The sequence below is a fragment of the Lycorma delicatula genome, chromosome 6, assembly GCF_047948215.1.
Source record: "Lycorma delicatula isolate Av1 chromosome 6, ASM4794821v1, whole genome shotgun sequence".
In the NCBI taxonomy this organism is placed as follows: Eukaryota; Metazoa; Arthropoda; class Insecta; order Hemiptera; family Fulgoridae; genus Lycorma; species Lycorma delicatula.
Genome location: NC_134460.1, coordinates 12,126,517 through 12,151,892, shown reverse-complemented (window position 1 = coordinate 12,151,892; position 25,376 = coordinate 12,126,517). Strand labels below are relative to the sequence as shown.

Below are 25,376 nucleotides of genomic sequence, written 5' to 3'. Positions count from 1 at the left end.
ATATTTATCTATCCTTGGAGGATCTACAAAGCGAGACAAAAAACAACACTAAGGAAAACTTAAAGTTTTCTTTAGGAAATTGGGACATTTTTATCCATCTAGTAGTAGGCATATTGCTGATCAACAATTTTGCACGGACTAGCTAAAAAATGTGATTATATGTTAGATGCATTAAGCCAAAAAGGTTTAAGAAAACCTGACAAAAGATGCAATTCACTCCTAAAACTGGCAGGACAATTCTTAAGATAACTTCTCATTCCAGGCTTATTACAGAAAGTGAGTAGTGAAGTGGTTTCCCATTCCCTTCTTCAGTTAGCCAAACATTATTGCATATCAGCATACCAAACCCAATAAAATTCAGGCTCTTATAGAATAAAACAAGTGACAACTTATACTGCTCACCACAGGGACTGGTTGTATAATAAACATCAGTGCTCTATGAAAAAGCAATCCAGACTTCTTATGCTTTTCATGTTTCACAATTGTAAGAAAGTTAGTTCAGATAAAGTAATAAATTAATGTACTCCTTCTTTTGAGAAATAAGAATTGTATACACTATCTTTACTTGTGAGGAGGAAAAAAAAAGATTTTTCTCCTGAAATTAAACAGCAAACTATAAATAAATAATTATATATACAGAAACTAATAGTTCCTAAAGGAACAACTTTACCTGGCTCTGGAATTATCACCCAACTGATTCATAAACTCCTAAGAAGATCCTAATTGGGGAGATAACACTGAGAAGGGTAAAATAACAAGTAATTCACTACCCCTACTTAGAAAGGAAACGCAACGTTCTACACAAAGAAAAGTTACGGAGTTTCTTTCACAAGTAATATAATGTAAATGAAAGATTCATTGTACTCCAAGCCTTAAGACCTAGTTAAATGCAGACACTTCCATTAATATTAGTTAATTTTCTGTATTTTAATAATGGTATAGCAGGTTTTAAATATATATATTTTTTAACATAAAATTTATACCAGATTTTAAGTTTACATTTGTTACATTTTACTTTTTTATATGAAGTTATAAATTAAATTACAATATTCCCTTTTCATATTATCCATTTCATCAAGGACTTTGCAATATCGTGAACATTCTTCCACGGTTGATTGAACTCATCAATTCAGCCAAAAGTTGCCATACAAAACTCGTAAAATTGATGAGTATTGAGAGAAAATTACTACTGTTAGAAGACAAAAATTGTTATGTAATTTAAGTAAATAAACTTACATGCATTAGTTATAAGCATTTCAATTTATTACAAGTAAATATATAAATAAAATTGATGATTATTTGTTACCAGTTCAATTTTGTTATTTTTAAAGGCAAGTACGACTACGTTAATACATTTTAAAGATATTTGTTAATGAAAATTAAAGTTTTAATCCTAGCGGTGTCATTCATGTTAATGATGAAGACAAGTTATCTTTTTTTCATAATGTACAAAAAAATTTGTTATTAGATCAAATACATATCTTCAAAAGACTGAAAGTTTGCAGTTACAACATTGCTTATTAATGTAATTACAAACTTTTTTAATTATTTTCATAGATGAATATCAAAATCAGTGCCCAAATAAAGCTCATCATTTTTAACTAACTATAATTTAAAGATAGAATTACGTTACTTTAATTCTACAAAATCCTTTTTCTAAATTTACTTGACATGATAAAATCTCTGGTTATAATCTAACATTGAAGCTTTGCTTGACTGTAGATTTTATTATCAGTATATGTCAATGTAATTAGGAACTCAACTTCCAATTGTTTTCTACAAAGTTCTTTTAATATTTTAGGTAATTTTTGATATATTAGACAGAATGGTAATCATTCTTCTGAGCCACTAAAAACTCTTGCATACATAAGCAAGATTCCTTCTTAGCTTCCCTACCATTAGATAGTATTGTTCATAACTATAGGTAAACAAATACCTGTAGTTAATTAAATACATATTTTATCAAACAAAAATAAATAAAATGTAAATGCAGCACTTTATTTAACAATAGCTTCTGTACGGCCACAACATATACAATAAAAAAAATACAGAAACTACTGTTAACAATATTCATTAATTTCTGTTATAGCTTGGCTTTATAATAAAAGGAAGTTTATAAAAATACATTGCTGAGGATTCATAAGAACATAATATGTTAATTGCATTTACTTTAAGCCAGTTAAATTTAACAAACTTATAGTAAATTAATGAAAAATACTTTTTGAATCATGAAGTTTACTTCATGAGAGACTAGCTTTTATAAATGATCCTAATAACAGCGAATGAATATACTTGGATCTCCTAATATTAAGGATAGCATTAGATGCTACAATAAGCTAAAATTATCTTTGCCTTCTTGAAACGAAAAGAGTAAGCCTTTTACTACTTGTATTATTTGCTAATGTTTTTTTAAATTTACTGATGTCTGATTTTTGTTGAAATCAAGTAAAAAGTAAACTGCCACGTCAAACTTATTATACTGCTCTTCAGAATGAAGTCGTAAATTTTTATTCGTGTCACTTCCACCAGTTGTATGAACTTTATTTTTATTAGTGAATTAAATCTTTCTTGAACTTAGAAGGAATATAAAATTATATAAATAAAAGAAGACACCGGGCATAAAAGGAGGCACTCCTAAAAAATTGTACAACTATTAATTATGTTTGTAATGATATAATGCCTTTTTACATATTTATTTTTAAAACAGATGAATTATGAAAGGAGCACAACAGAAATTAACCTAACAAGACTGTTTACATAAAAATAAAAATTTTAAAAGTTTATTAAATATTCATCTAATTATTTATCAACTAATGTTAAGTGCAAGAAGTGATTTTTATTTAACTGGAGCCACAGCAGTGTCACTAGTTAGTGGTTTAAAAATAGTCTGCATATTAATTAGTAATATAACTTTAATATCTTACAAAAATATGAATTTATTTTTACCTGGAAATAAAGAATAATAGTCCATATTAAACCCAAAACTACAGGTGGTCGTCCGTCGACAAGATCTGAAGAATTTATATTGACAAGTTTTATCTGAATAAAAAAAAATTAATCTAATTAAAATCATACAAATAAAAAAAATATTACAAATAATATATGTAACACCATTAGAGATTTGTTTATAATTTATGCAGTACAGTATTAAGTATTAATGCAGTATAAATAAGTGCAGATAACTACACTGCACTGTGTACTGTTAATTACACATAATAATTAACTTCTGGTTAGTGAGCTGGTAAAGTGATCAGTATGGTAGTTTTTCAGTCAACTTCCCAAATTAAGTTCCTAATGATGATCAAGCTCTTTTCATTCTTTTTTCTCAATAATTTAGATAAAACCTATAATTTAGGATTCTGCCTTAACTGATTAAAGCAAATGATGATATAATTATGCTAAAATAATTCTTACCAGTAATTAAACCCATAAAAATATGGTGGCTAAAATGTTATTGTATTACACTATAATAACACTTTTACTATTTCATAATAATATAAATTTAAAAAGTAAATGAATTACAGTTTCAATTTTGGCCATTGCCAGAATTTATTTAATACCGGCAGTGAAACCGGTTTAGCGTGCACTTAATGTACTCATACACCTACATTTTCAATACAGTATATACATTTTTATTTAAATTATATTCCAGCCTTACTTTTTTCCAAATGCATCGATTTCAGAAGTCTTTATTTGCAGTTGAATTTCAACTGATGGTCTGTAGTTAGGTTTCTATCACATAATTTTGTGAAATACATTTTAAGCACAAGTAACAATGTCTCATACATAATTCAGAGACTTTTTTATTTTATTATTATTCCTTAGAATAAACTTTTGTTATATAATGATAATTAGCCTGATCTTATTCTGGTATTCAAAGTGTTTTCATATAAAACTTAATGAAAACCGGGTGGAAAACTAAAAAGAATTCATATTCTCAGACATAAGAGAATTCATACAAATTAAAATTCAGCATCCTTTCTCCGCATTCCTTTTACATCTTTATCAAGAACACAACTGGTTTCTCATCTTTACGTTTCTTGCAAATAATTTTTGTTTTACATAAGTATATTTTTTAGGTTTAACTGAACTTTAAAATTAATTACAGAAAAATAAAATAAAAAACATAAAAAATAATAAAAATAATTTAAGAAACCCTCACTAAAAGTAATAATAATCCTATTGGATAATTTAATTCTGATTTTTTTTTAAGTATATACCTATGGTATAAATATTCTTTTGGGCCAGTATATTATTATGAATTAGTTTTTAAATTGATGCCAACTTCTAAAAGTTGAAAATAAAAAAGACTAGTATTATTTTTTTATGTCTTTTTTAAATCATTTATTATTTTTTAAATTCATTTTTAACTAACTTAAAGAAACAAGCACGTTTTTAATTCAACAGTGGCTGTATTGGTTGAGGCGCCACGTCATACATCATCCCACCACTTAAAAAAATCAAAATTCAAAAGACTCTCAAATGGTTTTTAGATATTGTCGTGTGTTTTGCAGTTTGATCAGAATATTGAGAGGTTGGCAATTAAGAATGTTTATATAACTGCAGTTTATTGGTTTAAAATGTTCATAATTACAATCAGACAAATTAATAACAACAACAGTAATAAATACAATAATGATAATAATTGACAAAAAAAAAATTAATGAACACAAATACTAATACAGTAATTGCAACCACAATAATAATCGGGATAATAGTAGTAAACAATATTATATTACATGTCAATAATAATAAATCAAATAATTAATCCATAATATAATCAAAACAGTAAGCATGACATAAAAACAGAGCATAATCAACAAAGATAACAATCAAAATATTAACCATCAAATAGTGATAAATGTCATTAGTAAATAATAAATACAGATTACACACAAGACAGAGTTCAAAATAAATAATCCTTTGGAATTTATTCCAGGTAGATAAATAGAAAACTAGACCCATTAACAAAAGAGATTACTAGTCTTAACCCCTGTTTGACCACTACTCTTAACAAGCAATTGTATAGTGTTCACTTGCAAATGCCTTTGCTATCTACCCTAGCAGTTTATGAATGAAGTTTATAGCATTATTTCTTTCACTTGTACACTTATAGTTTTACTGTAACTCACCAAGAGTATTTCTTGTTTACTGGAATTACTCATAGCGTCATCTTTTTCATATCGAACTGGATTCAAGACTCTCCTCGCTGGACTGATGTCTCGCAGACTCACACCCATGACTCTCCTCACTGGACCGTCATTGTAACGTCTCGCTGGACTGGTTCACAGAACTCTGCCAAACCCACACGACCACACAACTCGCAGTCTCTCTTACTGAACTCCTTGCAGAACTACCCTTGGAGGACCGACTTCATAACACCTTGCAGACTGGTTCTAATAGAACTCGTGTTTACTGGGCTAATTTATTTACTGGGTATACTGGGCTATTTATACTTCTAGCCTCTTTACCTGCCGGACTGGACCCAACTTGTAGCGTGAGAACAGTTGACCAAGGCTTTTTTCTCATGAACTCGGTCTCTTCTCTCCATACAGCAGGTGTTAATTGTGTGACAGCAGGCAGTATAACAAAAGACAATTGTAAAATGGACCTATTCTTTACAAAAAGAGTTCTCTTTATGTCCGTTTCTGGATTCACCAAGTATTATATTTCCTACTACCTTCATAATAATTGGTAGGAATCTGTTACTCAGACCCACTATACTGGAGAATGGGGAAAATTTGCAATCATTGTTCAGACTGGTTTTTAGATAGTTACATGAAAATTGCACACACCAAAAATGAAGTTGATATCTTCATTTGTTACCGAGAAATTAAAAAAAATAGTAAATTTTATTGTTATTCTATTTTAATCTTTTTAAATTTGAATTTCATAAATCCTTTCTTAGAGTGCCCTTACATTTTAAGAAGTACAAGTATACAAATTTTCATCGATTTATCTTCAGCAGTTTTTTCTGGGCGTTGATGAATCAGTCAATCAGAAAAATTGCTTTATAGGTACAGATATGTACAGATTTATATAAAATGAACAGTAAAACAAATTAAATAGACTTTAATACACATTGGAAGATAAAAAATAAAATCTGTTTTAGTTCATTGATTTAAATTTAACAGTGACTTCAAAGAGTCAAAATTTAAAGAAGAGTTGAACACATTTTTTATTTTGAGTATTTACTTTGAACTCAGTTTTAGAAATTTTTAAAGGTTACTTTATTTGTAAATAAACTGTAACTGCCTTTGACTTTATTAGCCATCATTAAACTCAAAATGTTGATGTGATCAACAAAATTTACCAATGGGTAAGATGGTAGATGGTGTTTGTGATCTTCTTATGTTTCAAACTTTCTACTTTAGAATGTTAAATGAAGTGAATATATATATATATATTTAACATACTCTTTAACTGAACATAAGGGAAAGAGATATTGCTTCCCTATTTACTATTAATGTCACAATCAACAACAACAACAAGCTAGAATGTCTTTTGATAACCCTAAATTAAATTGCTTGTTTCCTTCATTAATGAAGGTGTCTGTGTATTGATGAAATAAATCTTTGAGCAATTACTCAGTTTCTCATTTTTTACTCTGTGGGATTTGGACTCGTAATCGTTTGATTTAAAAGCAAGATCAGGCTACTACACGAACCTATTAATTTTACTATTACTTTTAGGTACGATACATATACACATTATATGATATATGTACAAATACACATTCATTATAAAAAAAACTGCAAATTGTGAAAAAAATTTACCTTTTTACTTTGTAGGAACTGTAGTGCTGTATTTGCATTACTTAAAAAGTGAGGTCTTTTCATATTACGTCCTCTCTCCATTGGCTGAAAATAAGAAGTTATTCATTTTAAAAGACATAGTGTTATTAATTATAAACCATAAGGAGAGTAAAAATTAAATGTATTTTCTTTTTATACATAACTGGAAAAGTCACAGGTTTTAGGAAATAAAAAATGTCCTCCTTTTTCTCCTCAGTTTTTCCTCATTATAATTTTGCCACTTTTTTAATATAAAGATTTCTGCTGAATAAATATTGTTATTACAGCACTAATTATATTATCATTTAAAATAAATTCCATGCTTTTATATTTCTCATACTCTGTTAAATTAAGATTTTACTTACTTGTAACTTTTAAAGTTCTAAAACACCTGATGAATAGAACCTGTTTTCTAAATAAAGCTATTTATAAAAAATCATTATCTATTTAACCATTCTTTAATAAAATAATCTTATAATTCAGATATTTTTATATCTGTACACATAATTACTCCAATAAGTAATACACATAATTGCTCCTTATCTCTTGTAAGGAAAAACTGTTTTTTTAGATAAAACAAACATGAGATTTAAAGAACTACTTTGCTTCATTATTATCAGATGTTTTATTTCATTCACTATTTCAATTATAAACTTAAAAACACAGCCAAATAGACATTTTTTTAATATAACCAAAAAAATACATATACAGCTAAAATAGATGTAATAAACAAAATCCACTAAAACTAATTTTCTGAGTTACACAACTGACAGGGTGTCATTTTTCCATTGTTATGATATCTTAAACAAATAGAAGTGCGTACAAGAAGTCTAAGACTTCTGAAAACCATAGCAGTTACATTAAAATATTACATAAAGAGTTTTAAATGATTCCTGATAGTAAAATCTCAATCAGTAGTTGTAGAGTTGCTGTATCACAGAGTGATAGAAGAATTTCTTTTTGCATCAACAGAACATCAACATTGAATGTAGTAGTAATTGATCCCCAATATAAGTTTAAATTTCTAAATGAATTTAAATTTAGTTTTAGTGATGGCTGACAAACTAATTACTTCTACAGCATGGTAGTAGCAATTTTCCCTTTCTTCACAAATATTCAGGTTGTAATCCAGTCAGTCTACCAATCAAAATTTATTTTTCATCATCAATTAAAAAAAAGGAGGGTAATGTAAAAAGGAGGTTGTACTGTAATTAGGTCTATACTTGCTAAAGTGAATAAATTCGTTTTATTAAAAAGATTATTGGAAAAAAACCCGAGTTAATATTATCTTTTACAGAATCAAGTAGCAATGACATCAGTGCAAGATTACAAGCAGTATGGTTTAATTCAGAAAGAAATAATATGAAATAGCCTTATTTCATTTCTTCAATGTTTTTCAGCTTGAAGAAGCAATGATGAAAAAAAAAGATTCTGGATTTTAATTAGAAGAATGTAGAAAAGAAAGATAACAGTGAGATGAATATATAAGATACACATTGTTTACCTATAAATGTTGTCAAACACAGATCAACTATATTGAAAAACCTTTCTTTAGTTTTCAGATAGTAATGCTTTACAACATACAAAAAGGTATTTGTAATTCGATTGTACAGAGAAATTTTGAAAGTTTATAAATTCAGAGTGAGGAGTTTTAATTCAGATAAGAGAAACAAGGTTGACACGTAATAGGAATGAATGTAAAAATTAAGTATTCCACCGAACCACTCATGTAACTGATAACTAGGGAAAAACACAGTAAGGTAACAAAAAATAAATTGATTTTGTGATATGATGTAAGAAGAGCTTTCAAAGATGGTCATTTTGAAGAATTATCATTTTTTGTGGTAACAATTATAGAAGTAGAAGATGTGTTGATTATAAAAAGTTAACAGATTGTGAAATAATTGAAAGTAGAAAGTACAAACAAGTAATAGATAACAATGTAACAAAACTTTAACTCAACTAAATTATTACTGAAATAAGGCAACTTTCAATAAGTGTTATAAATATAATTAAATAGAAGCAAGTAATAATAAGAAAAGCTGAAAAAAAAAGAAACCGAACAAAAAAGACAGCCCAGAAAATAATTTAATAACAATGATTAATGGATGTTTTGTAGAGAAAATTTCTGTGGGCAGTATGTGTACAACTTTTATCTATAAATTTTTAATTCTTCTTAGTTTTACAATTAATACTTAAAATATTTATATAATAATAATGCTACTCACAAGTTTTTCTCCTGATAAGACTTCTAATAAGGCAAGTAGTTTTGTCCCATCTTTAAGGTCTTCGATTAAGTCATCCACTCGAAGCGGTGGAACTCGCTAAAAACAAAAAATAAAACTGACGAATAATTGAAAATAATACACCTGTTATTCTAACTATATTTTTATTTTTCTATGAATACAATAACACAGTTATAAAGACAAATTCATTTAGTATTATTATAATTTATATGGTAAGGATATTTTATACCAACACTAATGTTCTGGGGCAGTATTTTAAGAAAATGTGTTTTAGGATTTGCTGCCTATTTTAATAAGTAACATTTATGAGACAGATAATTAGGTATATTGATAATCTACTATTACAATATTATATATATTATCACTAAATTATATTATTATTTTAATTTATTAATTATATATTTCTCCAACCAGTTTTCTGCCAGGTCTGGGTGTATGTGTGTATAAGAAGCAAATGTAATTACTGCTACCAGCTTGCCAGGCCTGACGTAGCTACAGATATTGTGCATTTTAAGTGTAAATGTACCAGAAAACGTGTAGTTTGGAAAAAAACTCAAGTCGACCACTCCTGAGATGTGTAGTTTTGAAACTAACCACCAATGAACCACCAAAATTGCTGGCCCCTGTGGCATGAGTGGTAGCGTCTTGGCCTTTCATCTGGAGGTGCCGGGTTCAAATCCCAGTCAGACATGGCATTTTCACACGCTAAAAAAATTATCATTCATATCATCCTTTGAAGCAATATCTAATGGTGGTCCCAGAAGTTATTAAAAAAAACCACCAATCCACAGTCTAGAATTCAAATCCATCATTCAGTCTAATATTATTAATTATAAATTTTAATAGTTATACATTTATATTTATATATATATATATATACATATGACCATTAAAGTATTTATATTAGTTAAGATCTCAGGTTACAAATATTTTTAATTCATGGTTTAGTCATATATAATATGTCACCAACTTATTAATAAATTTAATTTATTAAGATAAATGAAGTAATTTCTGGCTGACCAGCCATTTATTTTATTCGATAATAAAGAAGTATTAAGTGATTCATTTTCTATAATTGTTTTTTTACTTATTTTAAACTTTTCTCCAAAAGCGTTTTGAATTAATTATCAGCATCTTCTTTTGTGGAATATCTGGTTGCACTGTTATTACTTGCACCCCACCTTGTAAAGAGGATGAAGTCATCTAGTCAAGGTAGTTCCAAATGATTTTTGTGAGAAGAAATTTTATTAATTTTAAAACGAGTCATTCAGTGTTTAATAGTTTTAAAGTGTTATTAATTTTGTCATGATGTCCAACTATTTATTTTATGATCTCAGATATGTATTTAAACATATATTTATTGAGGAAGATGAAATTAATAAAATTACAGTATGAATATGTGAGATGAATGTATAAATAAAAAGTAAGTGATGAACACTAAAGTGACATTACTCTATTTACCATTCAATCAAACATCTGTTGTATACAGCTGTTATTATGTTCATTGGACATTTTTGATTCTAACTTGTGAAGATGTTTACTACTGAAGAAAGGTTTAAAAACCTGGTACAAAGGTGGTTATAATTTAATAATAAATGAATGGAATAATCATTTCAACATTGTTCCAACATGGAAGGTTATCTACAATTTACAAAAATGTTTTGAGAGAAATTCATCTGCAGCAGACTGCCCGAGGTCAGGTAGGCCATCATTAAGTGATGAAACTAAGCTTAAAGTTTTACAAGCAGTTATCCAGCTAAAAAGTCTACTCGTAGGCTATATAATGAACAGGATATTTCTACAACTTCTGTTCAAAAAATTTTACATAAAACTAAATTCAAACATAGCATACCTCATCTCATACATAGTCTATTGGAAGACGATCCTGATCATAGGCTTCAATTTTACAAGACAATATTAAATGAAGTAATAAAAGGTGATAATGAGTTGTTTTCTAAGATAATTTGAAGTAATGAGGCAACTTTCAAACTAACAAGCCATGACAACAGACACAACTGTACCTATTGGTATTCAGAGAATGATAGAATTGTTTTTGATAGGCAGCTAAATCAACTTTATGTTACCATTTGGGGTTGTACTCATGCCATGGAGTAATTGGGCCGTGGTTTTTTGACAGAATAATAACTGGAGAGGAGAACCTGGAAATGTTGGCAACCTATGCCGTTCTGGGGTACAAATGAACTACGACAACTTTAACTAACTTTACTTTCAACATGGTGAAACTCCATCCCCATTATGCAACAGCTGCGTGAAACTATGTTGATGAGTTATTTGGTGGGAAAATTACTAGGTGCAAGGAACAATAGAAATGCCAACTAGATCTCTAGACCTTACTCCCATGAATTTTTCTTTTGGGGAATTGTTAAAAATAAAGTTTATGCTACAAAACCATAAACAATTCCTTGAAAGATGCTATTCAAAACTCTTTTGAAGTAATAGATCCCAGACATGACTGTAAATAAGTATACTTAAGCATCCCAGGTCGCCAACAGAAATAATGTATCAACAAAGATGGAAAATAATTTGAGAAATAATGTAATAAATAATCACGGTAGCTTCAATAAAGTGTTAGTTATGAATTTCTCCTTTGTACCTCTTCAGAGGAATAAATGCTACATGAAAGTTTTCTTTTCAATAAAATGAAACAATGGTATAACCACATCTATGGGTTTTCATGAGTTCAAAATATGTGTTTTTGTGTGCCAGTGCAAGCATGTGTGTATTTTTCACAAGAAATTTTAAAAGGGTGAAAGTGGTATCTGCTTCCAAAGCAAATTGTCTTTTCTTTCATACTGTACTTACAGTATAGTAACTTGGTGACTTAATTTTGAATGATTCTATGACATCAAAAAAGGGTTGATAATTTTTAACTACATAATTACATTTTTTTTTAAATAAATTATTGTGTAAAATGGATTAAATAACATAATACATCTTTCTACATTAATTTTCACTAATGTAGAAAGATGAAAGTTACAATTTTTTTAACAGAATCAGGCTATTCACTTCCATCAGATCTCTCTAAGAATGGACCAATTAAGTAGATTCCCATATCCCAGTACTGACATATGGGAATCTTTTAATCAAAATTTAATATGAACTTTTAATGAAAATTAAAAGTTTTGATTGATAAGGAATGATAATTTACCCACAAAGGAACCATCGGATAAACAGATAATAAACCCATTCAAAGAGTAGTTTTAAGGCCCTTTTCAGTGTAGGTGTTACCCATCCAAAATTTCTTAGGAAATAACTGAATTTTTTTTACTAATACTGAATAGAAATATAATTGCTCATAACATTTCAGTGGCCAGCAAGATTGTTTTCATTCAGAAACTAAATTCACCTACAGGTTAAATTTTGCTAAAGGAATATCCTCACATTTCTATAACTGTGTGATGTGTTGAAGTATCTAAGTGAACTACAAACTATTGACCCGGAAACATACACCAATAAGCATAGTCAAAGAGAGAGAGAGAGAGAGAGAAATCATAAACTTTTTAGATACAATACAAAATAAATTGGGTTTCTATCTAATCTATATGCAGTAAATATTTTTGACAGTTTTGGAATTCTTTATTCAAATACTTTGTCAATATAGTAATCGGTAATATTGTAGCTGATGGCATCTGTTTAGAAGCAAGTAGAATAAAAGCTTTTTTCTACTGTGTTGAAACAATGAATAAAACTGCACTGTTACTTATAGAAAGCAGATAATTATTGTTTTAAAATATCTGTCTCATTTGTACATAAAAAAAATCCAAATGTACGTATACTACGCAAAAGTATATTTTATTCTGTAAATAGTATAATTAAAAACTCCTCACCTTCCCAGCAGATAATTTAATATCATATTACCTACAATAACATTACCTAATATAGACGAAATATATATTAGTTTTTAAGTAACTGTGGCATCTCTGTACTTAAAAGATATTTGTTTAATTTGCACTCAAAGAATTATTTGTAAACAATCACTCTCTATTTAAAAGATATCATCAAAGAAAATGTCTTTTGTAACAACACTTCACATATAAAGGAATATGATAAAAGCTCCTAATATACGTTATATGTATAGGAAAGCTCCCATAAAAAAATGAACTATAATCATAATGTTCAATATATTTAGAATATATATTATTTTATTTCAATAATTTTTCTGTGACCTGTTTAACACTTTGGATTGTAGATCTTTACTGAATTTTAATAAAAATGCATTTTTTAAAATTCTTTGAAAGCAAATCCTAGTAAACGTATTTTAATTTCCTAATTTATAAGGATTTTAAGGAGGATTTTTTGTAATGAAGATCTTTTGTAATTGACATCTTGGAAAAAGCTGGCAAGCTATTGCATGGCTTTCCCAGCAATCCTGGTCAAGTCATGATTACCAAAATTAGATTTAAGCATCAAAATTTCCACTTTTTGAATAAAAAAATGTTTGATTAGGAGGCCCCTAAGCTTCCTTAATGAGAGGAAAAAATGTAGGTATAATTTATCTATACAGAAGTGATACCGAGCAAAAAACAAAAGAGAATTGTTAAAAATATTGAAAACAAAGAATAACTTTTACAAAAGTAATGAAAAAATTGCTTCTCATTTTGGGTCAGAATATAATATAGATGCCAAAGCTACTAGCTTTAATTGCCCTTTAAGTAATGAAGAAAATACAAAAAAAAATTTTTTATAATAAAAATTAAAATTTTTAATTACACAGAATATTATAAACACAATATTATAAAACACATATAAAGCAATATTTAAGAATAATACAGGTTTTCACAATATAATAAAACACAATATATATATTGTGTTACAATATTTTTTATATTGTGTACACAATATAAAAAATATATTTTTTAGAGGTGGGTTATAAATTTAAAGAAATGCTTTTCTAAAAACGTTCATATACGTATACATTCCTCTAAAGGTTTTCTCTAAATGTAACATTTACCCTTTGATAGAGGCTGAAATTAGAAAAAGAACATTTTCAAAAACCTTTTCTACATTTTAGGTCTGGGGATCTATAATTTAAAAAAGTTGTGGGCATTTGTTGATAGCTCTATATATGAAGTAAAAACTTTTTGAAAAATTTTAAACTGAAGGGTAATAGAGCAAAAGAACAAACAAACATGTAAACACATATCTCAATTAGAGGTGGGAGTTGATTTAAAAAAATAATGATTTGGATTATTTATGTATGCAATGTAGGTAACAAATTTCTTATAATAAAGTCTTCTCTAATCTTCAGATTTCGGTAGGGTAACTTTGGTAGCAAAATTGAAATCCTATTGAAGATAATATATTTTTGTAACCTGGGATCTGTAGCATTATAGAATAATAATTAGTTGTTAGAACTCAATGCTAGCGTTAGCTGTTGACACTATCATTAAAAGCGTGCACTAGAAAGTGAATAATATATATTGGGTGAGTTGAGTATATATGCAACAGTTGGGTAAGAGTTATTAAAATAAAAAGCAAATATTTGATAGTGTGAGGTTTATAGTATAGTGGTATAATAAAATGTTATTTAAATAGTTTTTATAAACAAGGAAGAAAACAGAAACTAGATGAAGAAAAAATTAATTTAAAAATACATATAAGAGATGCATTTGAATAGCTATTGAGTAAGGAAAAAGAACGCTAAGTTCATCAACATAAGTTTAAAAACAAATGAACTTGATGAATAGTATCATATTGTTTTTAACAACAATTGCACTGTAGTAGATTGTTGCTTGAAGGTCTATTTTTTTATAAAGAATAATACAGGTTTTCATCTCGTGTATTAGTACAACTAATAGCACAAAGGTAGACAGCTACACCTACCTCAACCTAAATTAAAATACTTATAAATACACAATACACATACACACATATATGAATGATTTAAAATTGTGGGAGGAGATAAATAAAACAAGTTTTTTTTTTTACTCGTGATGCAGTCATTATCATTTTCATCATCATCGTCATTATCAAGAATATAAGATCTTCTTTCCTGGAGTGATTATTATTCTCATAATTCTGAACATCATTGCCATAAAAGTAATAACAATTATCAGAATTGCTATCACTACAAGCCCTTCCGTCACTTATCATATTTTATATGCACGTTATGAACATTTTTATAAATAAGTAATAAAAATTTATTGGCATATAATTACATATCTGATTATATTCCTTCACTTTTTTTTTTATTAAAAGCATTTTTTGTATATTATTTAAAATATCTTACCCCAGGGCCCTTTATCTACTAGATCTGAAAATTGTGTTTTAGAATAAAATAACTGACAGATCAGCACATTTAATTTCCTGAAGAGCACTTTAATGAAGACTGCACTACTAGGTAATTACAGTAAGTGAGAGACTTTAATAAGATTAATTAATTTTAATAACACAAACAATTCCTGGATAAGACAGTAAATGATCTACCTTGATTAAAGATACCCTTTATGGGTAATCATCTCCTTTCTCAATCCTCCCTGTTTTGACTTCATTAATACTTTCCTCTTTGGATAGATCCCATGGGAATTAGGAATTTAGAGACCATCCTGATCACATAGTGCCATGTTGGCACTTTCTAGACAAACGGAGCTTAGTTGATGGCAACCTTGTATGTAGGACTGTCCAAGGTTTACGTTTGATAAAAAAAAAAACTAGTGGCTGAGATACTAATCAAATAAAACATATTACTAATTAAATCTGAATTATATAATTTTTCTAGAGGTAGTAAAAGTAAAATACCTGTGATCAGACTGAACAAAATTGTTCATCATAATTCAGTGAAGTTAAAAGATATCTGATATGAATTCCTGCTGTTCTATTTTCAGTTGTCTTTTTGGAGTGAAATATGGGCAACGATGATTTTGTTTATAAAGCTCATAACTATAACAGTTCTACACGAACAGATATGAATTACTACAAGTGACTCAAACATGTATCCTTAAAAATAGCAAGCAGCCCATGTCAGGCTTACTAGGAAAAGTGAGGATTGAAATGACTTCTTTACAGAGTCAAATATATTTCGCATATAATCAAGTCAAGCCCACCAAAATTCAAGTGATATTCTGCCCTATTAGTGAGTCTTCATAACGTTGATCACAGGGATCAGCTGTTTAATGAATGTCATTCTCAGAGAAAAATCTCCGACTACTGGCTACCTCGGGTGGTTTACATATTTTACAGACATAAGAAAGGGTGATGTAGATAATGAAAATCACCACTTTAAGGTACCTCTTTCTAAAAGAAAACAGGGTATTGTACACAGAATTTAACTCATTCAGTAAGCAGTAATAATTGCTCATCAGAAAAGAATATTTTTTTAAATCTACACCTGATTGCACTTGAGTAAATAAATTAAGGAGAATAGATATGATAATGAGATTTAATACACTATTGTACTTTGTAAAAAAATAAAGGAATGCAGAAAAAAGCATAAACACACACATAAATTAACAAATATGAATAATGCATATTAAAAAAAGTCAATGCAATATCTGACAGTATCACAAGTATCATTAGAAGCTCAGGATGCATAATGTAACATGCTTGACATCATGATAAAAAGAAGACGATAATTTTATTCCATGAAATTCAAGTAATTCTGTGTTGTTTTTTTTTTCTTATATGTGGGATGACGTTATAAATGTGTTAAGAAAATATATATAAAAAATAGAAACTATCTTAAAGATACCAGACACTGTTTATTTTGATGGTATTTTCTACTGTACTGATACTGACACTGGTATTTTGCCCTGTTAAAAAACAACCCCGGTGAACTAAAAACAGCAAAACAAGCAATCCACAAACGTGCAGTACAGTGCATTGAAGTAATGTAAATTTTATTAATTTTTTACATTAAAAATCATTTTCCTGTTGAATTTAGCTTTGTACTGCTCTAAATAAAGGTCCATTTTATTTCATTGTTATTCACTTTCTGTTTACTATATTTATACTATTTTGTTTAAAATTAAATTTCTTACAAGTTTAAAGAGTTTTATTTGATTATTGGCAATTGGCAATTACAAGTCAAACGTAAAAAAGCGCGTTTTTCCATTTTCTGCATAACATGGTAAATCACTCTTTGTGTATATATATATATATATATATATATATATATATATATATATATACACACAAAGTATATAGAAAAAATACTTTTTTCTGTTTTATATATATAAAAGTATGAAAGAACAGAATGGGTAACTAGTAAAAATAAAATACAAATTATGAATAAAAATGTGAACTACTTGTGGTGATGATGTGATGGTGATGCAAGTTAGAGAATAGCATGAAAGAGAAGACAGATTGAAAAGAACTCTAAATTAACTGCTATAGAATTTAAAAATGACACCAGTATCAAGGGAAGTTGAAAGGTTAATAAATCCTGGTGATTAGTAAAATTAGTAAATGAATAATTACAGTACTGTTTTGTTCTTGATCATTATTATTCCTATTGACTGATTATTCCTGATGTTTCTGTATAATTATATCATTTATTTGCTGCCATAAGTATATTATTGTAATAAATCTTTGATATTACATTTGCTGCAAATTGCATTTCAGTTTCTTGTTTCTTAGATCAGTTCAAACAAAATTGCAGATATTACGTCTTATCTTTTCTCTCCATTTCATCAATTTCTCTAGTTATTTTGCTGTTGATTACTTATTATTCATAATCAATATTTCATATTCACGTCTTATCTAATTTCTGCTCAGATATTATTTATAACTAAGCTGTTTTTTTTTTCATTTTATATCAACAGATTGATGTTCATATCAGTCATCTTATTACAGCTTATCTTTATCATTCTAAGATCCAGTTAAATCATTTTTTTTTTTTAATGTTAGATATTACAAAAACTTAGTCTGAATTAAATTTTAAAGAGCAATTCAAACTAATGAGCAATTATAATAACTTATAATTATTCAGAATTAAGGCAAAGTGGGCTAAGAATTAAAAGTATCTCTTTAATAATAAATTCTACTTTTTACTCTATCAGGTGATTAATTTATTAATATTGGTAATCAATAAAGGAGAGTAGATATTATTTTTAAAATACATATATACGAATACGAAGTCTGTAAATAAAGTAATGAGATTTTTTTTGGCACCCAAAGTGACAACACTGTAAAATTACAAGTAAACATGTGGTTATATGAACAGCTGATTTATATTAGGAATTAATATGTTTGGTCTATTATTACCATGTGAGATGTAAACAAACTTTTCATGAAACTAGTTTTTGTTGAGCGTTACAAAAATGAGTGATACTAATTATGAGCAACGTTGTGCAATCAAGTTTTGTGTTGAAACAAGGTGAGAATGCTACTGAAACTTTTTAAAAATTGAAAAGGATATATGGAGATGATGCTCTGTCATGAGCCCAAGTTTTTAGGTGGTTCAAAGCATTTTCAGGTGGCCAGGAATCTGTTGCGAACGATCCACGCTCTGGAAGACCGTTAACGTCAAAACATGACGACAATGTTGAGTGATTCAGAGACATGATACAGTACGACCGGCGATTAACTGTCAGAATGATTGCAGAACAACTAAATCTGAACCGTACCACAGTCCATCAAATTTTGATAACGAATTGGACATGAAAAAAGTTTGTGCAAAATTGGTCCCGAAAAACCTCACAACAGAAAAAAAACAGGGTGGAAGTGTGCTGTGATCTTGTAGGGCGAATTGAAACTGATGCAGATTTTCTAAAAAATGTTATTACTGGTGATGAATCTTAGATATCTGAGTACGACCCAAAAACAAAACGCCAGAGCAAGAAGTAACACACTTCAAACTCACCACGTCCCAGAAAAGCAAAAATGAGCAAATCAAGAATCAAAACTATGCTAATTTGTATCCTCAATAGTCATGGCATTGTCCATAAGGAGTTTTTGCCTATAGGACAGACTGTAAATCAATATGTTCACCGAGAAATTCTTGAAAGAATACAGAAAAAAGTTGTCCGCGTGAGACCAACCATCAAAGACAACTGGATGCTGCATCATAACAATGCACCTTGTCACACTGCACTCTCGATTAATGAGTTTTTGGAAACGAAAATCATTCCTGTAGTTCCTCAACCACCTTATTCACCTGACTTTAGTCCCTGCGACTTTTAAATGTTACCGATTTTTGGAAAGGACACCATTTTGGAACAGTAGAAAACAAAAAAAAAATCTAACCAACCATCTTTTTTTCTGAATTTCAACACTGCTTTGAAGAGCAGGAAAACTGTTTGAAGCATTGCGTGGCTTCCCAAGGGAACCATTTTGAAGGTGATAAGAGTTCATGTATAACCGGATTGTAAATAAAAAGTTTTTCTAACCGCTCTCATTGCTTTATTTACAGACCTCATATATATTAATTGAATGTAATTAATATTTTTATATGCATTATTTTTTTACATTTACTATTGCATTTTTTATAATAAATATATGAGTAAACTTTATATTTACATTCTAATTAATTTATTATGTTTCTATTTATCATATAAGCAAAGAGCGGAAATAACTAATGATGATATGTAATCATTTCATTATTATTTTTATTATAAGCATAACAAATTATATTGCACATTTATACATCTAACCTTGAGATAAATGTTAGATTTATCATTTAGCAATTAATGAAATAATAAACTAAATAAATATTTAACTATTTAATATTCAATTCATTACATGTTTTTTAACTTTATATATAAACAACAGCCCATTTTGAGCTATACACATTTGTAATAAAGTGCAATTTAAAATATTTATTAAACATTTTATCCTAGTTAATTTAACAATAAATATTACAAAAGTAGTTTTAAAAAAAAATAAGTTTTTATTACATTTACTGATTTTTAACTTAATACCTATAATTTAATTACCACATCTTTAAAATTATAAATTATTATCACAATTTATTTATTTAAAAAGTTCTGAATTGAATAGATAAATTATCGGAGAATGTAATGTGGTAGATAAATCTCCAGGAAGCAGAATTATTATTCACCAGACTATTGTCCCAGGTATCCAGCTATTGTCCCAGCAAAGGAATTCCCAGTATGGTTATAAAATAAGTTCTATGCAAATCCTTATTTATTTAACAAGTTCAAAAACTATATTTGAACACTTCCAAAACCAACTTTCTGGAAAATTTAATGCCACCCTTTTATTAATTGATTATTCTTATAATGAACATTAAATTCTTTAAAAATAATACTTTTCTTTAAAAAAAAAAAAATCATTCTATATTCTTATTGCTTGTTATCATACAAAATTATTAATTTCATAATTTTCAAATTGATCATAATTGCATTTGAGACATCTAAACCTTCAGTTGATATTAACAAATTCATTTATATAGCACATCAAGGAAAATGCAATATGACAGAACAGTGTGTAGTTTCATAATGTGTATAAATAATATTTTATATTTTTAAATGATTTCAATGAAATATGGAACAGATTTCTCTACTCGATTTGAACATATATATTTTTTCAAGTCATAATCTCCACCAAACTTTTCAATGATTCTTTTTTATTTTGTACACAAAGTACTAAGATTTTATAAATGCAAAATCACACTGCCTACATGGGTATGATGAATTTGACAGTAAATTTTTATTTTGTATTCGCTGTCCGGTATTGGTTTATTGTAGTATAATGATACAATTTTATGTAACTTAAAGCATTTCCATAAAATAATTCAAGAAAATTAGTCGGAAATGCTTAGGTAAAAAAAATTACACATTCCAACATTTCGTTAGTTTTTTTAACTCGGCAGTCTACATAGTTTTTTTTTTATTCCTTTTCTTATTTATATCAGTATGTGGGTTTCTCTCCTTTGTATTTTTAGCAAGCAAAATTTTTGTAAGCTTTCCAAATTTAAAAAAAACTACTCTTAAGACTATGAAATAAAACAATTTTAATGCTTTACATTTCAGTATGTTTAAGCTAGTTCCACGTTAAAGGTACGTAGTTTATTTTTATTTTTTGACTTAAAAATCAAAGTTTAAAAAAAAAGTTTATTTTGTTTATAGAGCATTTTAAAAATTTGGGTTTATTTAATTTGGCTTTCTGATTTCAACAGAAATATCCATTTTCACCATTCCTGAATCCATTTTGACTAGTTTCGGTATGATGTCTGTATGTATGTATCTCACATAACTCAAAAACGGTTAGCCATAGAATGTTGACATTTTGGATTTAGGACTGTTGTAAAATCTAGTTGTGCACCTCCTCTTTTGATTGCAATCGACTGCACCAAGAGTATTAAAAAAGTCCAAAATCCAAAAGAATTTGTATTTTGGACTTTTTTTTAGCTGCAGTAATAAGCCCTTATTGACAGCTTTTCAACGATATATCATAAGTGTATTCATAATGTATTTTCATTGGTTCCATAGTTATAACCAAATAAAACTTTAATTAATGAAATATTTGGATCTTAGGGGAAGGCACATCGGTTCGAATCAGACTTCATCTCCTTCTTGCTTTTAACTTTTTTTTTTTAAATTAAAATATATTGATTTATTCATAATTATTAACCTCTCATTGTAAATTTTTTTTACAATGAATAAATAATTCAATAAAAATCTATATATGAAAAAATATCATAAGTTTTTAATGAAATAAAATTTTATGTACTTTTCATTTTAAGAAAATTTGTAAATGTAATTTAATAGGTTTACGAGGAAGTCATGTGTTGTCCACAACAGGTTTTTTTTTTAAATTTGTTCTAGTCGCATAGGACCACGTATAAGCTTGCAGTGACAATTTCTTCTTCTGATGTTTTTTTTTTCCTTTCTTCCCAATATTTTCTAAATCTAAGTGCACCATGCTTTTTTTTCTTCACTCCATTTTAAAATTGGATTTGATGTTTCCCATCTACCTGAAGATCCTCTATCCTTTTATCATATCTCTATAATCACTTTTTTTACATCTTCAGTTTTGATATTTTCCTTTTCTATGCCTCGCTTAATTTCTTTAAAACAGTTTTTTGTCCAATTTTTTCAAAATCACTAAATTCTTCCCTAATATATCTTGAACGTTGACTTTTTTTCAGTTTTCTTGTACAGATCTTTATTATTTATTAATTTATATTATCCATTTATTCTAACTATGGATTTATTTATTGTTTAAATTTATTTTATTATCTCTGTGATGTTTCAAAAGGGCAAAAACTCAATTTATTACAACTGTTCACAATAATTCAAAATGCAAGCTAGTTTATGACTTATCGCAGCATAAAAATTATTTGGCATTTTTACATTTTTTAAACTTTTATTAATATAAATTTAAAAGGCAAGTTTTGGCACTTAAAATTGCATGTTAATTACACTTAAAATTCCAATATTTGTCTAGGGAGATCAGGGCTTATATAAAATGTATTATTTTACAGCATAATGGATAAATTAATTTGTTACTTTTCATTACGTAACCTTCCTCTTTTTTTGACTGTGACACATGTAAAACAAAACCACAGGAGGAACTATTCATAATTGCATTTTCTGTAGTAATGTTGTTCCAGTCCTTATGCAGTATAGGTGAAAGTTCAGTATAATTTTTATGGATGAATATAATGATATTTTGACTGGCTTTCAAAATGAGGATTAGACATTATGTTTCAGAATAATATTCTTATATAAGGGAAAATATTATTTCCTAGTAAACATATTTCTTTTCAAAATGTAAGGAAAAATCTCATTTCTTTTTTTATAATGTTATAAGTTGTTCAGTTTTTAATGTTATCTTCAGACAAACTCATGCATGTGAATACAGAAATAAATAAATAACAAGCGGTTATACTAATGTGAAATATTGAATTAGTTATTACTGAGACCTTATCTTTTGTATTAGTGATATAAATTAAAAGTATACTGCATAATTATTATGAAATGTATGCTACAAATAATAAAAATTCTGATAAATATAACTGCACTGATAAGATAAGAATTTGAACCATTATTAATGGGTAATTAATAATTTTTTATCCTATTAAAAGAATAAAATACAATCACAGTTAATTATAGATGTATGTTTTCTCATCATAAAGGAAGTTCTAACCATTGATAATAATTTAAACATTTTAAAGAATTATTATTATTTATTATTTTAAAGAATTATTATTATTATCTTAACATTATCATAATGATATATAAGTATGTTAAACATTTTGGCCAAAAATGACAATGTGTTAATGATTTATTATTTTTTTTATTTAGCTAAAATCTTATTTAGTTTTGTATTTTATTTTGAAAATTATTATAAAAAAAAAAATTAATTTGGTAGGTTGAAACAGTAAAAACTCAAATATATATTTTAAAAATTACATTTTTTTTACAGGGCACTTTTACAAAAGGTTTTTGAAAATCTAAAAATCACACATATAAGATTTTCTATTGCTAAATTCCCTTGAGATGTAAGTGTAGCATCTCCTTCACTTCACTCTTTTATCTATTTTCTTTATTTTATTATTTTTTCTCCTTAATTCAAGTAGTCACACTACCACCTTGATTTGTTGTTTGTTTATTTTTTATATTTATTTGTTTAATTTTATTTTTATGTCTTAATAACTGAAGTAAGAAACATATTTTTTCTTAATGTGTCATTTAATTGATGGACTCTGATGAATGCTTATCTTGGTTTGTTTCATCTTTTGGTAGGATTGCTTTCTCATTATAACAAACTAGTTATTATTTTTTTAATTGTATATTCTTGCTTTAACTTTTTTTTTCGTACACAATGATTGAAGATGAAAATTATTTAGAATTTTAAACTTTTAAAAAATAAACTAAACCAATAATTTTATTAATTTTTTTTTTCAAATTTATGCCATATTTTCAAATTATTGTCATCCTCCAAGGTTGATTCCACTATTCTCATCCTGCTGTCAGCTGATGTTGCTACTGGTGATTTTTTTTAAGTTAGGCAAACATATATTTCAAATCCGGTCAAAAATATGTTGAATTTGATACAATTTCAAAATGTACAAAAAACCAAAAACGACATACATTTTCAATCTACGGTTCTTAACCATTCGATCTCATATAAGCTGTATGTTTTTAGGGGTATGATTCGCAGACTACTTAAGTCATGTGAGGTACACATACAGCAACTTAAAGTTATATAATACCTAGCGCACACAAAAAAAGATATTCAAGAAATTCCTTGACCCATTACTTCACAAAATGAAAAAGAGTATTAAAAAAAATAAACAAAACAATAATTAATTACATTTATATGCAGAAAAAACTTAAAGAATAGCTCAGAACTGTAAAAAAAAATTGGTAAAAGTCTAGCTTTAAGAATAACAAAACAAACCATTATACACAAAGTACGATTTATAAAACACAATGCCTCTGGATATATAAACTGAACTCCTCTGAATGTAGAATGTCCTACATTGGTCAAATGGGTTGCAGCTTTAAATTGTTAGTTAAAATCCCTCTACAGTAATGTAGAATAAATATCTGCCACCTGTTTATAGATATAAGTCACAAATTCACAGACATTGAGTGCAACCTTCTTATTTACATAAAATCATCACATCTTTATTCACTAAAACATTACAAAGCAATAAAAATTGCATAAGAAGATATTTTAAATCACCCAAAAAATCCTAATTCAATACACTTTTCTATCAAATTGTTAAAAAAATGATGAATACAACATAACTAGACACTTATAGTTATGTTACAAAAAATTGATAAAGGTAGGTTTTTAGAGAGTCTCTGAACAACTTTATTTGAAGGTAAATCACTTATACAGTCAAATTTTGTGGAAAAATTATTAAATACTTTTTTTAAAAAAGGAGTATTTCATTTAAAAATGTTTCTACTTTATTAAAAACTTCCTCTTTTATCCTAATGATAACTAGTTTAGGTGTTATATTATCTTAGATTTAGCATTAAATTTAAATTCAATTTCTGACTCACACTCGATATCGAGTCACCACAAAATTATATTAAAAAAGTAACCAGAAGGCCTTAATTTTAATAAATTAATGACTTTATTATTATTATTATGTAAGACAATGAGTTATGACATTATTATTATTAATTAATTAATAACCATTTTTATGTTATGTTAAGTGCTGCGATGATTGTAGGTGATCTTACATGAGTCACAAATCACACCCAAAAATGACATAGGTATCCTTACTTAAAGATAACATACATCCCATGTCAAACCTTACAAGGGAAGATATTGTGTGAAGTGGTTTGTTACTGCCTTTTTCACTGAGACAGATATGTAAGGGTTGTATATCGACGTCCAAAATCTGTGAAATTCAATCAATGTTTAGCTCTACAAATGACGACACCTTCATTCT

At 27.6% G+C, this 25,376-nt stretch overlaps 1 protein-coding gene across 2 annotated transcripts in view; it reads right to left on the bottom strand.

The window, feature by feature from the left end:
* The window catches only part of Msp300 (Muscle-specific protein 300 kDa), a 764,465-nt gene that overhangs the window by 290,264 nt on the left and 448,825 nt on the right, over positions 1-25,376 (bottom strand). For both annotated transcript variants that reach the window (XM_075369201.1, XM_075369200.1), the window contains 3 exons: positions 9,023-9,118; positions 6,777-6,860; positions 2,947-3,039 (listed from right to left, as the gene is read on the bottom strand). In XM_075369201.1, the coding sequence (XP_075225316.1) occupies positions 2,947-3,039; positions 6,777-6,860; positions 9,023-9,118 (273 nt within the window). The remainder of the gene's footprint in view (positions 1-2,946; positions 3,040-6,776; positions 6,861-9,022; positions 9,119-25,376) is intronic.